Below are 13608 nucleotides of genomic sequence, written 5' to 3' on the forward strand. Positions count from 1 at the left end.
TAAAAATCTTTATTTGAAGAGTGTAAAAAATTTAAAAGAAAAGAGCTATGATTTAAGGCAAAAATAGATGATTAACAAGAAAATAACAAGCAGATTGAAGTCAAATGACTACGTTAAAAAAGAAATTTAAAATTAAAAAATAAATCAATTATAAATTCATAGCTTTTTATATATTTAAATGGAACATTTAATTGAAATACAAATTAAAATCCTTATTAATCCAAAGACTGCAAAAAAAAAAAAAAAAAATCCAAACACAATGTATTACCGATTCAAATTAGGTTTAGTGGAAATGATTAGTTTCTTACAAGAGAAAAACTTGTGTATTTAATAAATTTTGTATATTTATTCTATAATAAATTCTTGTTATTAATGTTATTAACATATTAAAATTCACTTGTCTTGTTATCAATGTTATTAACACATTAAAATTCATTTGTTTTGATTGAAAACAAGTATATTAAATTTATAAAGTTAATTATGCAAGTCTTGTCCTCACAATGCATCAAATAAAAACAAAATACCCACATCTAATACCCACTTATATCTCAAACACGGCCACATCTGACACCCAATTATATTATTTATTCTGATTTTTTGGAGGCTCTCTTCCCTCGTTAAAAACAATTTTTTCTCCCATAGCCTCTGCCATTATCAATAACACCAAGAATTTCACATGAAAGCAAATCAATACGCCAACCCCTACACAACTTTTCCCGCTAATCTGTATTTTACAAAAGCCAACCATATCTTAAAACAAAAATAGTTCAGATAAGAAAACGCCCAAGCGTCATAAGAACACATGTACAAAATATTTGGGACTAGGAATTGTGAGAGGTTCCTAAAGAAGAACCCCTCTCCAAAAATAGGCGTATGCCGCTTTAAGCAACGAGCACACGGTATTCTTTAGTAAAAGGCGAAAGAATAGTTCGCTCTGCGCTCATTGCACGGCTCCGTGAATTTGAAACGAACGAGAGGTGGCATTATATAGTCCTCCCACAGCTGCCTCTTGTTCATATTATCACGATGTGGGACTTTTTAATGTCCACAAATTGAAAATGTCCATTTGATAGACCCGGGGCCATCACTTCAAGTTCAACCACTGTTGTTGTTGTTACTTTGTTTCTGCTTTTATTTTTTTAAAAGTATTCTAATTATTATTTATTTATGTTTCAATCCTCCGAAGGAGTATGTTAATATATGATTAACTTTCCTTTAGTGCCATCGAAAATTAGTCATGTCTCTAACTTAAGAAAAAGAATCACTCTAGTGGATTAACAAATGCTCTGACCCGTGTGATATGTCCCGATTTTATTGTGTTTTTGGAATTCAACTCATTTCCATCTTTTGAAATAACATGATGTAACTTTATAACATTTGTTGTGTTGCATACTTGTCTATGAACATAACAGAAAAAAAACTCGCCAATAGTTGGCCATAATGCAGAAATTCTGGAGAGAATTATGCGTAGTTTCTGTTTGAGTGACAATATTTTGTTTTATCATATTAATTTAGTATATATTTTGAATTGTCACATGAAATCCCAGGTGTTATTCATTTAAAGCTGGTGTTGGGTTTAGCAAAATTACAAAAGAAGCTAGCCCCTTACAATATGATAAACTAAAGTTTGAAATTCTCATTACAAAAAATATTTGATCGTGCCTTGAATGTAATTGCTTTTTAAAAAGAATCATGAGGTATTGATGGGTCTTTATACATCAGAACTGGATAATAGGTTTGTTTGGACATTGTAATTGTAAATTTTCCTTTACAACAAGTCACACTAATAAATAAAAATTGGTTCAGTCAGTAAGGATTTGGACTATAATCCACAAACTCCTAGATTTAAATCTCACTACTAATGTGATGACCTTGTTAGCAGGTGATTTGTAAGTAAATCTATAAGTACTCTTTGAACCAGAGGTATACTTTGCCCTTGGTAAACCCCAAGACTCAACTCATTTAAATTTTTTTATACAAAAAAAGAAATCACTGCACTATCCGATAGGTGATTAGTTTAACCAATTAAAAGAATTAAATTATCAAATGCATTCTCTTAATATCTATGAGTTTGCCATCAGTAATAACAGCCCCAAACAAGGATTTGAATTAGTCTACGTGGGTAGTGAATAGTAATAATATCAGATTGGGGATAAAGGTCACACTACATTACACTCAAAGGGAGTGATGTAATTCTTATAAATTTTAAGTAATATTTATACATGGGTAAAAATTTGATAAATTCTAATCCTACCAAGGACTATAAACCTATTTTTATATAATAAATAAATAAATAAAATTATTCAATAAATTTGTGCACCAAATAACAAATAAAGCGAGAAGTCTAATCATGTGAACTTTAGTTCAATAGTCCAACTTCTAAAAATTTTGCAGTAAGATGTGCTGTTTTGCTAACAGACAGGCCTAAATATGTTGAACTCTTCAAATTAAGCAATTTTATTCTGCATGAACAAGAAAGCAAGATGGGGTTCAAAATTATTATTGAGAAATTATAGTCAAGATGATGTTGACGGAATCGTCAGATGCCATTCTTTACCACAAGAGAGGGACCAGTTAAAGCATGCTTGATTTCACATTGAAAGCCATCAAAATCATAGTCTTGGTTTGGATTAAAGATGAATAAGATATGTGTATATACTGTGCATGATATAGAGGCAATAATTCGAACCAATTTAAATAAACCTAGAGACATACTCACATTGAGTAAAGGGGGGCAAGTGCCCCCACTAAATTATTAAAAATTTCACGTACTTCCTTGTTTTTTTTCTTGGTTTTCGAAGATTTTAAGGATGATACTAGCTTCCTGACAGTGGTGAGAATCAAAGACGGCTTTGTCAGAGTCATTGTCTTTTGTTAAAAGTTCTTGACCAGCGATACTTGCATCCTTCAAAGCTTCAATCTTTAATTAATATCTATTGTCATTTACATGATACTGTTTGGGTGGTTCAACATAGTGGGAGTTACTTTGTTCTGTTTTATTTATAATGAAGAGGATTTGAAGGTTATTCAAGAACTCGGAGCATGGTTACTTCAAGGTTTTTCTTTACCAGTTCATCCATGGGAGGCCAATTTGCGGATTGCTACTTCTTTAATAAGTTTTCCGTTTGGATTGAAGTTTTTGGTCTGCCGCTTGGCTATTTCACCGAAGATACTGCAAGGTGTTTTTGGCAACATGATAGGTTTCTTTGCTTTCTTTAAGTTTTTCCTCATTTCAAATCATACGGGATCCTTTTTCAAACTGACTTGTGGACCAGTTTTTAAATTGGTTACTTTTCTCGTCTGTGCGAGTTTCAAAAATTGTCATCTACATGCTCGAAAATATTGTATGCAAGGTCAAATCTGGGTTCTTTCCTGTGCTCGTTGTCTGTTGCCGGACTGCTTTCACGGACTTCTGGTTTTTAAGAATTCAGTTCTTCGTAATCGTTTTCCCTTCTCACACATATCGGCCAAATTTTAAAAGAAAAACCAAAAAGAAGGTGAAGAAACTTCGGGACTAAGAATTGCGAGAGGTTTCTAAGAAGAAACCCTCTCCAAAAATTGGCGTATGCCGCTTTAAACAACGAGCACACGGTATTCTTTAGTAAAAGGCGAAAGAATAGTTCGCTCTGTGTTCATTGCACGGCTCCGTGGATGTAACCGAGCGAAAGGTGGCTTTATATAGTTCTCTCATACCTGGCTCTTCTTTGATATTCTCACGATGTGGGACTTTTTAATGTCCACAAACTCAATCTCCAACGCACATTCTTTCAAGTTTGAATTGACAGACAACTTTCACCTCTCTCCTTGTTGTTACTTCGTTTCTGCTTTTTCTTAAAAAAATTATTATTATTTCTTAAATATAATGTAATGATTAATGAGAATAACTAAAGTCTAGGCTTAGAAATGAATGCAATCATAAGTCATCTTTGCTTATTAGAATAAAATAAATGAAATAAAATGAATTAAAAAAATTAAAATAAAAATGAACTGAATTATCATTCTCCCATGTTAAACATAATAAAACTATTAATATATATTAAAAATGTGAAATTATTACACCTCTAAAAATCACATGAATCATAATTCCAACTCTATAAATTAAATTACTTCTTATGAATGTGCTCATATATTTTCTTTGATCATCTTATTTTTCTCTTTATTTTTTCAATCCATTTCATTCCATTCTATTCTAATAAACAGACATGACCTAAATTTATTTTTTATGTATTTTAACTCTTAAACAATTACACTCATAGCAATATAAAGCTTGTTTGACAACCTATTTTAGGAATATTTTTTTGTTCTCTAGAACAAAAAAAAATTATTTAATAACATGTTTTTAAAAAATGTTTTGAAGGATAAAAAATCAAATATTATTCTAGAGAATAGAAAAAAAAATATCTTTTAAGTGTTGTAGAATTATTGTCTTGAAGAATAAGAGAAAATATAAAAAACCTCTTGTTTTTTTTAAACATATTTTACAAAATAACAATTTTCAAAACAATAAAATAAAAATAATTTCAAATAAATTCATTGAGCAACTGTTAATTTGAAGTTAACAACATTATCAGTTTATAGTTTAGAGTTCAAATTGTCTTCTAACCCATGATTTTAGCTAATGTATTTTTTCATGGTTGAATCCTTTTGTTAATGAATGATTAACTTTGCTTCAGTGCGATTGGAAATTTGTCTTGTGGCCTCACTAAGAAAAAGTATCACTGTAAAGGATTAACAAATGCTTTGAGCTAAGTGATATGTCCAGTCGAAGCTCAACTTATCTAAAAACCTTTTAAAATCACATCTAGCTATAAAACATTTGTTATAGCTTGTCCATGAAAATAAAAGATAAAGATGGCTAACAGTTGGCAATTATGCAAAAATTTTGGAGAGAATTTTGCAGAGTTTATGGACTTGTTTGATTTAGTTCCTATTTTTTATTTTTAAAAAACTATTTTGTAAATCAATTTTTAAAATTATTTAAAAAAAGAAAATGTGTTTAATTATATTAATTTAAAGAATTTTATAGCTAAAAAATTGGTAAACACCAATGGTTAATGTAATTTATAATAGTTAAATGTCACAATGTACTTTGAAAATAAACCAAAAAAAATTCTGAGATGCTTTCATTTTTTTTATTTTTAAAAAATAAAAAATGTAAACAATTTTAAAAACATTTAAATTTTAAACACTTTCCCTAACAATATTTTTATTTTTAAAATAAAAAATAATTTTTAGAAACAGAAATCGAACATGCGAATATTTCTTGGTAACAACATTTTGTTTTTAATATATATTTCAAATATCAAAGATTATTTAATTAAATAATAGATTTTAAAATCCCTCAAGTTAAAAGTCAATAATATTGTGTTCGGATTAATAGATTTTAACTAAACCCCTCATTTAAATATATAAAAGTTATAGCATCCAAATCTAAATCCATATTATATTATTAAGTTCTTTCTAATTTCAAATTCTTTCTATATTCTAAATATTTAAAATTTCAATCATTTTAATACTTTCATTCTTTTTCCGTTTTCATTGTCAGTTATATCACTCTCGCCTCTTCTCTTAACTCCCATTCTGGTCTCTTGCTCACTCAAGAATAGAGGTAAACTCATCATTCTGAATGTTTCATTTTTTTACTTTAAATCTTAACTTGTCTCTCTTTTTTCTTTGAAATTTTTTATCCAAACAAAAAAATTTAAAACATGCAATTTATTTTTTAATGTCTGCTAGTTGAGTACCAGTCATACAGCTAAGAAGTTTAATCAGCAATTTCAGATTAGCACCATCTAGTTTCCATCCCAAGAGAATGAAAAATGATATGGGGAAAAAATTGTCCAACGCTCCATGACAAAACATGGATAAGATTATATATACATGGAACTAAAAACTAGGACCAAAAAAGCACTGATATAATAAAATAAAACAGATAGATATATCCAGAAAGTTCAACAGAAGAAGAGTTGGTGAAATCATAACATGGGGAACAGAGTTCCAAAGAATGAAAGCAGTAGCAGCACCAGCAATGACGACTCCATCAAATGCCAATTCATCATCTTACACAAGTGATAGCTCACCTGCAGGAATGGATCTCTTGATAAGTTTGTTCCAAGAATCGTTGGTTTCCGCGATGACCTTTAGAGCATAAGCCTGTTTTATCACATTCAAAGTTCATGATGCGATCAGACAAGATGAGGATATAATCATACAATAGATAATACAATGTCCTGAGAGATAGTAGTCACAATCCATTACTAGACATGCATCTCTAAATTATCTTTCTTTGGTTTATTACAGACAGAAACCACAGCTTGATCCTCAAAAAATGATGTTATTTTGATGGGTACCCCCAAATGAGATGGAGAGCCCTATTCCAAAAGCTAGCTATTAAGATGGAAAAACTAACCCATTTAAATAACCTATTGAGCATCCCATACTACTTAATGTACCTATGACACTTAACTCAGCCTTCTATCTGTTAGGTAGCCCTCTCCAGAAATGTTAACAGCCTTGCTCTAATGCTAATTGATGGGTATTCAAGTGGGGTAGCGTTCCAAAAGTTAGCTGTTGAGGTGGGTCAACCTACTTAAATAGCCTATTGAGCATCCCATATTACCCCATGTGGGATTTGGTTCCCATACTACAGAGTCTCCATCAAATTCTCATTTTGATGCTGTCAAGAATAGTAAAGTGCTGAAAGATTAAGGCCGCGCTTGGTTATCAAGAAAGTTCAGCAGCCTGCTCATCTTCATGCTTAGAAAGGCAACGCACATTGCTATTGAATAAAATTTGAAAATAGGACCTTTACACAGATTGTGAGGACTGGGAAAAGATCTAAAAAGAAGTCAATATTAAAACCTACTAGTGATCCTTTCCCCAGCAAAACTGAGGTAAATTTTCAATGTATGTATATGGGTCATAAAAATGGCATGAGACAACTCTAGTGAGCGCTATATTGACTTCTTAAGCCAAAAAAAAAAAAAAATCAAGTTTCAAAGGAAACCAACATGATCACTCACCTACCAAAGCATGTTCTTGAATACCAAAGTACAAACAAGGGTCCTATAAAGGATTAACATCCGTAGGGCCAAAAACGATTTTGTTTATTTTATCTTTCCAAATTTATTCTTTATTAGTAAGGTGAATGTCAATATATATATATATATATATATTCCACTTATTTGTTATCTTCCCCCTAAAAACCAAGCAAATTGCATCATCCATATATTTCATGCTTTTCAATATATGATTTACAGAGTTTGACTACGTACTAGTGGAAACAAAATAGAATATAACTAGCGCCTTGAATTATGCTGTTTGCAAGCAACATGAGAGCCATCAAATTATTCAAGAAGGTAAGCTGCTAATCTTTGCTAAACTTGAAAAATAGAAAGATAGTATTTCACAGATAGTCAGATACTTGTGTTATAACATAAGAGTAACAAAAATACCTTATTTGCTGGCTTGTTGCCCAGCCCAAATTTATTAGCAGGTTTTCCATCAGGTATCTTGTAGTCTCTGAACCAGTCCCTAATTGCAGTGAGCGTGCCCTGAAGACAACTCCCAGATTAATGACCAACCAAAATTGCATATTAAAGCACCAATTAAGCATTACAACCAGTTTCTCCCCTTTTCCCTTGTTATTGGCGGCATTGAAATAAGTGTTCCGGCAACAAGTTTATTCTGGATGAATGCAACGTTAATAAATTGCTCCTGCTAAACTTGATGACAATGTTTTGCCCTATTCTAATAAAATCCCAAATATCTATGGTTCAAGAGATATTGTTTACTCAAAACTTAGTTTCCTGGTATGCAACAATGGTATTAGTTGACAGGCAGAAGTAATAGCGTGCCACAGCATTTCAATTAAGAGACTGTAAACATTATGATAGAGCTCGTGATTTCTCTAAGACTTATAAGAGGAGAGTGCAGAAGAAGAATGACTCATATGGAAAGGGATTGACTAGTCAAGATGATTATCCCTTGGTCCATGGCCGTATGGAACAGTGAACCATGATCTTGTGTTATGATTAGTATCTTTTGGACAACAAGAGCTAGGAAAAGGCCATACTGTGAGTTTATAAGTCTTTTGTTTGTTTTGGGAGGGGGTGTCTTTTTGGTGAGATTGGTGAGGAGAGACTGCCCTCTCGAACGCCAGAAGGGGGGAACTCACTTTTGTGAGGTTTGTATCTTGTGTCGCTGTTACTATTGTGATCAATTAGGAGAGATAGGGTTTTGGCTAGAATCAGAGGAAGTCCTTGTAACTCTGATTCGGTTTCTCTCATTTGAATGAAAAACCTCAGCATTTTCCCCTCATCTATTGTTGCTACTGTTTTTATTGTTGTTTTTTGTTGAGATACTGGTTTGGGTTCTATTACATTAAGAGGATGCAATGATCCTATTGATTTATTAAAAAATAAAATAAAATAAAAGCAGACACACACACGCATGGAATTGTTATGGTCCTCATCAAGGACCATAAAATCACCTTCTGAATAAGGCTGGTCCATATGCTCCACGAAAGCAAAACTAAGTTCAAAATTAGAGTTTATTATTTGAAAAGCACATTACTAAGCTTGTTTAACTATATTTTTCTTCTCCTATGCAAATAACAATAATAATGATAATAAATACTTTCTTCAAATACAGACTCTTGAAAAAGAGGCGCCGAAGTGACACATCTTCCTTCTATTAAAATATCTTGAGATTTGCCATACTGAAATCAAATCATTTAAAGCTCCCATTGATAGAGCCCTTGCAGTGAAAAATACAAGGGACATCATGCTACATTTGACCATGAAACTATTTCTTTCCTTTCTAAAATTCAGGTAAATAGAATATCATACATAAAGTTGTTTTGATCTCATCAAGACAGGGTTCTAGTCTTTCACTGTATCTTTTTTATTGGCTCTCCTTTGCTGCTTTTCTTTTTCCCTTTTCCCTTTTTTTTATTCTCCTTAATGCCAGATGTGTACAAGTTGTACTCGAGTATTTGAAATGGAAGGTAGCTGCATAAAATCTGTGTTTTCCTTTCTTTTTGAGCATGGACTTGGTACTGCACTTCCAATTATCAAAAGTGAAGGCTTGCGATGTTGAGCTAGGTGGTGAGCGGTGACACATGAATATAATACCCAAACCTAAATATCAACTGATCAGACTACATAAATAAAATAGTAAATCATACGTAAAAGATACTCAGAGTTCTCCACATAGATTTCTTCTTCTTATTTTTCCCAAACTGTCTAGAGGATTTATTCTCGTTCAATACTTTCTACTCATATTTTACCACATCGACAATATATATACATGTGTGTGTGTGGCATAATGAAGAGAGTATTATATCTCCATCAGATAGTAGAAAGAGCAAAGGACAAGAAACAATGCTTCATATGTTACAATAGTAAAAACAAAATGGCAGAGAAAACCATCAAGTTAGGTAAGCACTTACTGGAAAATGCTTCTCAACATCATCAACATCATTCACAAGGGAAGCCATTGGATCATCCAATGAAATTGCAACTATTTTCCAATCAAGTTCTCCTTCATCAATCATCGCCAAAGCAGCCAAGGGTTTCACCTTGAGAACCTCACCTATTTTCCTCCGGCTTTCACCAATCTCAACCACATCAACTACATATTGAGAAGAATTTTAGACCCTTTTTGCTATGGTCCGCTAACAATAATGCGGAAAAAATAAGAGTTTGAAGTCATAAGTAATGCAATACCAGGATCATTATCTCCAAATGCACCTTCAACTTCAGAATTTGCATGAGATGGGTCTTCCCATGTTTGTGGAAGCAAGCCATAGTTCCAATTTATGTTATAGCTGGAGATCATGCAAAACATGTTATCGAACAGATTAGGCAGACACTGAACAATTCTAGCAACATTAAAAAAAAAAAGAAGTTTTAAAAGAAAGAAATAATAATCCTAAGACCCAATGGATGAGGACTCAACAACACTACAAAAATAGGCATAATAACATGAAGAATATGGCATCTTAGGACTCAGGAAATGTATTAAAGATGGGCAATGAGTCGCAAATTTTTCAAACAGATTCATGGCCATAAATAGGAAAAAATAAAATATGCAACAGGACGTTTACATTGCCACTGAACCCTCGATGAGGCTAAAGATAAATTCTCAGTTGGATTAGAAAAAGATAATGTTGACAGTTGAAATGGTGCATAGTTGCATAGTTAAGATCTAGCTACATTGACTGATTGATGCAATTCTCTTCAACAAAAAAGTTGAGAAGAATTTTCTAAAGAATATTTCTTTTGGATGTATTTACAAGAAACGAACACAGCTATTTATAGGCCTAGAGCAAAAGAGAATTTACAACAATCTCCATGAGAGTACAGATATTCAAAAAAAAATCTGAAATAAATAAAATAAAAGGAAATATCAGGAAGTACACACTCGTTAATATACTTTCCAGTTTGATTTTGTTAACTGGAATTCAATTTTCTCATAGAATGTTCTTTGTTTCTCTCCCCCCCCCCTTTTTTTTGTGTTAATTCAGAACCAGTAATGGTAATTCCTTCTTCTTCTGCTTCTTGGATCAGATGAGAATAAAGGTACTTATACAATGACTATATATCAACAAGGAATTTTACAATCAGTAAGGCTTGTTAAACCAATTTAACCCATAAACATATGCCACTTTAAGGTCAATAAAATCTTCACAAAGCAGATTGTAAAGTGCCAAGTCAAAGAAAAACTGCACCAGAAAAGAGGAAAAGTATGAGCAATCAAGCTACTCCTTCCAGACTCATTTATAAGGAACATTTTAGAAGGTCTAGTTGGTCCTATTTATAAGTCACAGTGTGGTTTTTTAGGTAATATTTGAAAAGTGTTTCAAAATTACCCTTCATAAGAGAGAAAAAGTAACATAACATTACTTTTTGAAGTTGTTATAGAGGGGCATATTTAGAATTTTATACACCTTTATTCCTTGTACTTTTTTTGCATTGGTATTGATAAAGTTGATAGAAATGACTAATAAAGAGGACCGGAGAAGTATATCTTACGGATAATATCGAAGCTTTCCCTTTTTTGTATCCTGCTTAATAGGAGTGAATGGCTCGTCAGTAGCAACCTCCATCTTCGCACTAGATTCTTTTGGTATTTCAACAATGAAGTTAAAGACATCAGTACCTAACTGCAATGGAATGTCATGCCAGGGAGAAACCTGCATTGTACAGCATGAATTTTAGTAGGTACATGTAAAACTGTACACGCAACAATAGCTCTCAATTGTCACGAGAAGCACATATAGTAGGAAACTCATACAACAGAACTCTGATTTCTGAACTCTACTCTATAGAAACATTATCTTTTCAGGCGAACAACACTATCAATCCAGAAGTTACTCAAAGAAAAACACAAATGAAACGTTGTCCTCCAGTTCCCTGACTTTACCCTGCAACTAAGAAAAACTGGTAGCCTCGTGGGAAACATCCGAGTAGAAATTTGGACGAGACACCTAACGTTAGCCCATGAATTTGTTGGGTAGAGGGAGCATCATTGAAGGGGAAGAGTTCAACTAGAAAACATATAAGTGAGTTCAACGCTACATCTTAGCCTAAAAACACAATGCAATAACTTCACCGATTATTCTATTTATCTACCTCTTCTTCATCCCAACTCTATGCAATGTGGGACTAGAGTACACTGAAACAATAGAATTGACCAAGTTAAAACCAGCATTTTAAAAACTGGGTTTCCCTAACAACCCTACAAGGTTGAACAAGAAGAAGAAACTACCCTAAACACACAAACAAACCAAAAACAATGCTTTCTGATTCCAGATTCACGGTGGCTTCAATTTATCAAACATAAAAGCTACATCCACCACCCTGGTCATTTCAATCCAAATGTAAGAGAAGTATTAAGCATGAACCGGTGATCTATTCAACATATAATCCACTTTCTTTCTCTCTTACTAATCGAATACTCCCCGATTAAATACAAAATCACCCCAGAAATTTCATGACACAAAATCACAAATTTAAAATTACAGAACAGACAATATAAAAGAAAACAAAAAATTCAGAGCACAACATCCCATTTCAAAGATTCTAAGCGTTCCGAAACAACTAAAAATAATAAAAACCCAGTAATTAGTTGCCCATTTGTCCCAACACCAAAAACAATGAACAGAACGAAGGATACAAGGAGCGAAATCAATCAACCTTCTTCCCAGATTTATCAACGAAGAAAACTCTATAATCTAATGTTTCAGGCTGGCCTTCCTCCTTGACCTGAACCTCGGGTTTGTAGATAGCCCGGCAGGTGTAAGACCTCTTGGGAGATGGACAACGAAGCTTAAGGTTCTTGAGGCAAAGGCTATCAACAAAGGGTTTTTGCCTCTGCAAAAATGGGGCTTTTGAAAGCAAAGTGCACGTAGAGTTGCTGGCTATGGTTATCGCTCTAGTGGCCGCCATGATTGCTCGCTGATGCTACTTCAGTTTCTCTCTGACTTGGAGCCTGTGAGGCTGTGACTTCCTTATTTTTGCTGATAGCCTGATAGGCTCCCCTTTTATATTTTCCCCGGAGTGAAATGCTTTTATTATTATTATTATTTTTATAAATAATAATAATATTTTTAAAATATATAAATAATAATTAAACCTTTTAAAACATTTAATTTTTAAAATTTTTAAAAATTTTCTATCATTAATAAATTTATATAATTATTAAATTATTTTTATTAAAAATAAATATTTATAATTTTTTCTTCTTACATCATAACTTTTTTTTTATTTATGATAATACAATAATAAATAAAAAATTTAATATATACTTATAATTTACTATATTTAAAAAATTATAATATAAAAAAAAGTTGTAAATTATATATTTTTAACCAGAATCTTTAATAATTTATATAAATTTATTAATAATAAAAATTCTTAAAAACTTTATAAATTAAACAACATTTTAAATAATTAAATTATCATTTATAATATTTTAAAAAAATTTATTATTTTTTTATTATTATTGTACCTTTTTCGACTTTATGGTTGAGATAAAATGTGGTATCAATTATTATATAAGCTAATTTATTTATTCTTTTCGTAGACACGCGAGTGTTTTCCATTTTCCTTTCATATGTTATGTATAAATATTGATAAAATATAAGTATCATTGTACAAGTTTTTACTTTCCATTATTCATCAATCTTAAATAAAAATTAGCTTTAACTATTTCATTGTAATTAAAAAAATTGGTTGTCTTGTTAAATTGATATGGATATTAAAGAAATTTTATCACCTTACAGAAACAAGAAAGGCTTATTTCCCCAAAAAAACATAAAAATACCCAAATAATTTATGTAAAATAACATATATTGAAAATCATAAACTATGACTTAAACAAAAATCCGAAGAAAATATTGTGCAAATTATAATAACTTAACAAGCCTAAATCCTAATCTATAAATTTATAAATATCTAAATTCATTGTACCAAAAAATATCTAATTTTACATTTGTGTCAGAGAGAGATACCAATACAGATGCATTGACATTCATTCAAGTCACTTCAATGTATATATATAATTAGTGTTAATACATTGTTATTTTTTATATTTTCAATTTAA

At 31.6% G+C, this 13608-nt stretch overlaps 1 protein-coding gene and 2 non-coding genes across 4 annotated transcripts; all 3 read right to left on the bottom strand.

Annotated features, from left to right (window-relative positions):
• Positions 1 to 835: 835 nt before the first annotated feature.
• LOC129287331 (U5 spliceosomal RNA) lies at positions 836 to 953 on the bottom strand. The gene has a single exon (XR_008587652.1). It is a non-coding gene; the product is annotated as a U5 spliceosomal RNA (small nuclear RNA).
• Positions 954 to 3528: 2575 nt separating this feature from the next.
• LOC129287330 (U5 spliceosomal RNA) lies at positions 3529 to 3645 on the bottom strand. Its single transcript, XR_008587651.1, has one exon. It is a non-coding gene; the product is annotated as a U5 spliceosomal RNA (small nuclear RNA).
• Positions 3646 to 5754: 2109 nt separating this feature from the next.
• On the bottom strand, positions 5755 to 12528 carry LOC129287231 (soluble inorganic pyrophosphatase 6, chloroplastic). Of its 2 annotated transcripts, XM_054923422.1 has the most exons (6): positions 12201 to 12528; positions 11037 to 11197; positions 9729 to 9829; positions 9452 to 9633; positions 7455 to 7553; positions 5755 to 6153 (listed from the first exon to the last, which is right to left on the bottom strand). In XM_054923422.1, the coding sequence occupies exons 1-6, from the start codon at positions 12450 to 12452 to the stop codon at positions 6061 to 6063; spliced, it is 888 nt and encodes a 295-aa protein (XP_054779397.1). In that variant the 5' UTR covers positions 12453 to 12528; the 3' UTR covers positions 5755 to 6060. The 2 variants fall into 2 exon arrangements, with proteins under 2 accessions (XP_054779397.1, XP_054779398.1); XM_054923423.1 differs by lacking the exons at positions 5755 to 6153; positions 7455 to 7553 and adding an exon at positions 8718 to 9140.
• Between the last annotated feature and the right edge of the window lie 1080 nt (positions 12529 to 13608).

The sequence above is a fragment of the Prosopis cineraria genome, unplaced genomic scaffold, assembly GCF_029017545.1.
Source record: "Prosopis cineraria cultivar Desert tree isolate PC_DT_omini unplaced genomic scaffold, ASM2901754v1 PC11, whole genome shotgun sequence".
NCBI lineage: Eukaryota > Viridiplantae > Streptophyta > Magnoliopsida > Fabales > Fabaceae > Prosopis > Prosopis cineraria.